This window comes from Tupaia chinensis, unplaced genomic scaffold (genome assembly GCF_000334495.1).
Source record: "Tupaia chinensis unplaced genomic scaffold, TupChi_1.0 Scaffold000542_1, whole genome shotgun sequence".
In the NCBI taxonomy this organism is placed as follows: domain Eukaryota; kingdom Metazoa; phylum Chordata; class Mammalia; order Scandentia; family Tupaiidae; genus Tupaia; species Tupaia belangeri.
Genome location: NW_006160055.1, coordinates 2,838,979 through 2,845,254, shown reverse-complemented (window position 1 = coordinate 2,845,254; position 6,276 = coordinate 2,838,979). Strand labels below are relative to the sequence as shown.

The 6,276-nt window shown below is 41.6% G+C and overlaps 1 protein-coding gene across 1 annotated transcript in view; it reads right to left on the bottom strand.

Annotated features, from left to right (window-relative positions):
- The window catches only part of MREG (melanoregulin), a 68,159-nt gene extending 62,842 nt beyond the window's left edge, over window positions 1–5,317 (bottom strand). The window contains exon 1 of the mRNA XM_006157457.2: window positions 5,192–5,317. Coding sequence (XP_006157519.1) covers window positions 5,192–5,286 — 95 coding nt within the window. The 5' untranslated portion in view covers window positions 5,287–5,317. The remainder of the gene's footprint in view (window positions 1–5,191) is intronic.
- Between the last annotated feature and the right edge of the window lie 959 nt (window positions 5,318–6,276).

The following is a 6,276-nucleotide window of genomic DNA, read 5'->3' as shown; positions in this document are numbered from 1 at the left end:
GGGAAAGAGAGAAAGCACCCCTTATCCCGAGAGGCAACGGCCATGCTGCAATCTCTTTTTCTCTATTCTATCCTTGCAGGAGTTTGGGCACACATATACACATAGCTGGCATGTCTCTCAAGCCACTGGATACAGGACGTAAACCACACAGTAGGCCATGTGGGATGCCTTAACCACCATGCCACTGACCAACCCTCTTTTCTTTCTTAAGGTAGGAGCTAGGTATTATGGGTGTTTCCTTTATTATTCTTCATAATGTCTTGTTTTAAATATATTTTTTAAAAATGTATGCTGAGAAGGCAATTAATAAATGAACAATTGTTAATAAAATTATTATGAACTAAAACTTACTTATTTAGTTCTTACTCCATGTCCCGCACTTTGTTGGCTACCACAGGGGATTCTAAGATGAGTACGATTTAGCCCCTTCAAATCTAGACTAGATCCTCCGGTCTCACTGAGGTTACAGCACCATCTTGTAACTATTATACCAGGCAGAATGCCATGAGTAAACCTGAAGAACATAAAGAGAGAAAAGAGACACCATAACTTCTTGGGGAGACTTTCCCAGGCTCCATCAGAAAATTGACAACTGTAATGAGCCTTAAAAACTGAGCAGAGTTTTAAGTAGGGGAAAAGAAAAAAAAAAGATGTCTCTGCTAACAGTGATGGGATTGGCAAAGGCATCATGAGCGAAGTCAGCATGATTAGGCCAATGACATGGAAAGAGAGTAGAGAATACAAAATCAGAGAAGCCAGCAAGAAGGAAAAGGGCAAGAACAGATAAATGGCTGACACGGAGGTATTCTATGTACACTGAGAGAAGAACATGCAATTTCTTTCTCTTGTAACTTTCAAGAGAGTAATTGTCATGTAATTATATAGGGGGCAGAGACCAGATTTTAGGGCCTGGCCACAGTAAAAGCCCAATAAAGTACTCATAAATGGATGCTACCTAAATGGGCTAGTGCCACAGACAGGTCAGTAATCCCCTGGTCCCATCTTGAGCACATGCTTTCAGAGCTGAGCTTCCTGAGGGTGTGCTCAGGTCACCTGGAGAAAACCATGTGGTTTATTTACTAACATGGAGGTTCCCAGGCTCCGGCCCAGATCCAGAGAGTCAGGATGTTTGGGGAAGTGTTCCAGAGCTGCGTTTTTAAAAAATAATTATTTATTTAATTTTATTTATTTGTTCATTTCTTTTAATTTAACCAGGAAGAGACACACACAGAAAGAAAAAGCAAGAAAGCTAGCCACCAGGTTCAGGATTTGAACTGTGGTCAATGATGTGGGAGTGTCTAGCGCCTTAACCATCACACCACCTGCTGGTCCCTGCATTATTTTTTTAATTTTTAATTTTTTAGTTTTGTTTTTGTTTTAGTTGTTTTCGATATAAGGTGTGCTCACTCACTGCACAGAGAGAGAGATAAAGAGAGGGAAAGTGAGAAATAACCCTCTTGTGGGGGAATGGCCACATCACAATCCCGTCTCCTCTATTTTCTTCTCTAGATTCTGGGAACTCACATACATGCACCTGGCATGTTTTTCAAGCCACTGGGGCTGGAAATCGAACCACAGAGTTGGCCCTGTGGGACCCGGCCACCTTAATACTACACCACAGGCTGGCTCAGAGCTGCATTTTTAGCAAGTTTATCAAGTGATTCAAGAGGGGAAAAATAAAAGAAGGAAGGAGGTGGAGGGCACAGTTGACTACCCTTTGAAGATATTTATGTGTGACACAAAGGACAAAGAGGGTAAAAATTGAAAAGCAGGGCAACAAATTGTTAGGGGATCCTGTGGCATGTTTCAAATGAAAGGGTAAAGAAAACATTATGGGGACAGAACTACAGATACTAATCAGAGAAGGCACAGACATTTCCCCTCAGGTACCAAGGTCCAGAAAAAGCAAAAGGACCATGGTAAAAAAAAAAAAAAAAACATAGCAGCACTGTCAGACTGTCAAATGAGCTGAGACCAAGCACTGTGTTTCCTACACTAACAAGAGTCCCTGGAGAGTTCTGGGAAAGGACTGGAGGTGATCATGGACACAGATGACAAATGTCCTCTCCCCTGACTGCTCCTCTTCCAGGATGCCTTTAGGAGAAATATACAACTTGAAAACCATTCTTTGTGACAGTTAGAGATTTGGTTAAGGAAAAAAAGATGTCTGAACAATGCATTTTGTATAGATGAAAAAATGTGAAGTGAAGAATGAGGTTCTCAATAAAATAATAATTCAGACCTGCTACCTACATGATTTCCCCACAAGATTTCAAACCAGTCACTTTGGAAGACAGAATAGTGGTTCCTGGAAAAGTTATAGTTACACTATGACCCAGCAATTCCACTCCTAGGTATTTGCCCAAGGGAATTGAAAACATACTCCTACGCTCCAACCTGTACATGAACATTCACAGCAGCACTATTCATATAACCCAAAAGTGGGACAACAAATCCAATCAACTAATGAGTGGATAAGCAAAATGTGGTCTGGCCATTCCATGGACTATTATTCAGCCAGAAAAAAAATGAATGTAATCCTAATACATGTTACAACATGATGGACCACGACACCATTGTCTTAAATAAAAGAAGCCAAACACAAAAGGCCACATATTATTTGATTCCATTTCTATAAATGTCCAGAATTGGCAAATCCATGGAGTCAATACCTTAGGGGGTGTCCGAGCGTAAGTGGGAGTAATGGGAAGGGTGATTACTAATGGGTATGGTGTTTCTTTTTGGGGTGATAGAAAGGTGTCGGAATTAGATAATGGTTAGGCTATACAATCTTGTGAATATGTTAAAACTGTGAATTAGGGGCCGGCAGATGACGTGGTGGTTGAGGCAGTGGAGTCCCACATGGTCTGCCATGGTTCGAGTCCCATACCTGGAGGCTTGCTTTCTCACTTTCCCTCTCTCTCTGTTTGTATATCCTCTCTCTGGTCAAATTTTAAAAATAAATAAATTAAATTAAATTAATAATTTAAAAAAAGCATGACTTGTACACTTCCAAAAGATTTCGGTGAAACAGAACAGAAAGATTTCAGACTTGACCTTCAGATGATTTGAGTAGGAAGGAACACGCAGGTACCCACACACACTCACATACCACTGTTCCACATGCCCAGAATGAGGCATCTTTCCTAAATGTTGTTAAATTGAAATGGTGCCAGAGTGACACCAAACCACCTGAGCCCGGTCCACTCATATTCACATGCTCAGAAGAATAGCAATGATAATTAATAATAACTAAAATGTATTGAGTGTTTACTATGTGTCAGACACTATATTAAGCACTTTACGAGTATTATCTCCTTTCAGTTCTCACTGTAACCTTTTGAGGTCCAGGCTATTATCATCCCCATTTTACAGATGAGGAAATTGAGGCACAGATAATTTTAACAACTTGTGCCAGGTCACCCAGTTGGGTGAGTTGACTCATCCCAGGCAGTCTGATTCATGAACACTATTTTGTTCTACTCCTATTAACCCTGTCTTCTTAAAGACTTAATACCAGATATAAGACACAGCAAGAGAGGGTTGAAATTTTTTTCTAAAATCCTAACTATTAACTGAAATTACGATCCTGATTAGCAACGTGGAAAGACCTGAGGTTCTGAGGATAAAAGTAAACTGAAGGCTACATTTCATGAACATTGATAAGGTAACGCAAGCATGACATTCCAGACTGCTACCCACTACCTTTTATACTAGGGATACTAGGGATAGATGATTTGATTTCTCCCTGCCCACAATAATCTAAAAATCAATGCGGGGATACCATCAATAAGAACAATCAAAATCATTATGTATTGCATATGCAAATAATTATATACATATAAAATACATTATGATATACATGTTTACATGCATGTGTGATCGCTAAATAGTGAGAAACATGGTAAATTCTACCTCTTAAATCACAGAAGAAGAAGATGAAGAAGAGCAAAGTAATCAAAGAATTCTACTAGAGGAGGCCTTGAGAAATAGCTTTTGGGAAGGGGCAGTACGGATAAAGGTCACCCTTCCAGGCAAGCGTGGCGGGTCTAAGGGTGGCTTGTTCCCTCAGTAAGGAGTATACAGTGTTTAATATACTGGAAAATAAGAGTGGACAGGCAGGAAGGGTTTATGTAAGATCTCCAAAGTCAGGGCAGTGTTTGAACTTGATAGAGTTAGAAAAGGTAAATCATGCTTCAGAAAAAGTTGTGAAAGCCTTATTACATAAATGAGTTGTGTCCTTCATAAAAAAGAAAACCTGGCTTCTATATTTGTTTACCCAAACCTAGAATTCTGCATAATACACTTGTTTCTAATTTCATTTTAAATATTCTGATCCTGTCATATCTACCCCCCAAACCATAACTTAATGGAACTTTAATTTCAGCAAACTCAAGACATAAAATCATTGCTTAAAATCACGGCCTGAACAAACCTGCATGGCAAGGTCTCTTTACAAAGTCTCTTAGCAAATTGCTAAAGAGCATTCAATTTCCACATACTTTATAACTCACCCTGTAGTGACTCAACATCCTAGTGAATCGGCCATCCTTTGATTAAAATATGCATTTTTTCATGTGAAAAAAAAAATACCAGACGGTCTTTTTAAAGTTCATGTAAATGAAAACACTGTATGAATTTCAAAATGTTTGCACCAAAACAAATCCAGTTTCATTCCATTTTTTCCACGAACTTTTGGTCCCTTCGTATTTTCTTTTGCCCAGTCACCAAAATCATCTTCTTTTGTAATAAAATCAACTTTTTGGATGAGTGATGTAATAATCCACATTTGCCTATTTCACTAGCCTGAAATAGGCAAGCCCAGAAGAGACCCAGATGATAAGCCCGGAGGAGACCCAGCCCCTGTATTTTTCAGACCCGTGTTGGAAACTTCTCTGCGATACTTCACGCAGGCACCGCACTCATTCTAGGAACTTCCCACCGACATCCACCCGGTGCCTGCGAGAATTCTGTTTTGCCCGGCAAGAATCTTACCCAAGCAACGAACCCACGATATCCTGCAAAGGACTAAAATATCCCGTAAAGGTCCAGGGTGAAGTTTAGTTTGCGCCTCTGCGTGACCTGACCTCAAGCCCGCCTCTCCAACTCAGATCAGCACCCAGGTATCCACACTCCGCGATGCTCAGCTGCGGCCAGGTACACCCGGTCCGGCCCTGACCGTCGCACCCACCTGACGAGGGGCTCCTTCTCCGGCACCGCGGGCTCCTCCAGGCACTTGCACCGGCAGCAGCAGCACACGGTCCTCAGCCAGTCCCTTAACCCCATGGAGAGCAAAGGCCCCTGCCGGCTCTGGGAGACTCGGCGGCAGCCGTTTTGAGCCTCTCTCCACTTGGGTTTTGTTTGGGGCGCGTGTTTTGTTGGGGCTTGCTTTTTTTTTTTCCTTCCCTCTTTCTTTTAATTCCCCGGGCGCAAATCGAGGCGCATGCGTCCCTGAGACGCCCCGCTGCTGCCCTCTAAGGAGAAAGCAGGGACTCCAGTTGGCAAAATCCGAGGGCACGGGCTGACGGGAGGGGAAAGCCCTGGAGCCACAGAGCACGAGGCTGGGCTGAATCTATTTATGCTTTTTATTGGCTTCGCTGCTAGAGGAAATTAAAGGTCTCTCCCCACCCCCTCTTCAAAGCAGAGTTTAGGGCATATTTTTAACATGTCAGTCCCACACAGGGTAAAAATTATTATAGCAAAAGAGTAGGAATTGCCACATTAGAGGTGGGTGGGTTTCCCCCCACGCACACAGGAATAGATTTAGGATAATTTTTAAAAGTATTTGCAAATCTACTGGGCCTTGAATAGTCCCTCAACAAAGAGTTCATTAACTTCCGCAGCTATTTATGTGTTTATTTTTATCCTGATTTATGAATGTGTGTGTGTTTATACAAAATTGTGAGAATGCATGTACACATAGCCTCCTCTTTTTTTATCCAAATAGGGGCCTACATCACACATTCCTGCATTCAGTTTGTGTCTCTTGATATATTGTGCAAACTATACCTTATCAGAATGTGTCTAATTTCCTTTACTCTTATTTTTTTAAACTTTGCCAAAGGGCACATGCACTTGCCAATAGATAGTGAAAGTTAGTAAGCACCCTCAGGGGAGACGGCCATGCCACAATCCTTTCTTTTCTATTCTCTCAGAATTTTGGGCACACACATGCACTCTGTGTGATTTTCAAGCCACTGTGTCTAGGACTTGAATTGTGCTGTCAGCTGTGTGGGATCCAATCACCTTAACCACACCACAAGCAGGCCTAATTTT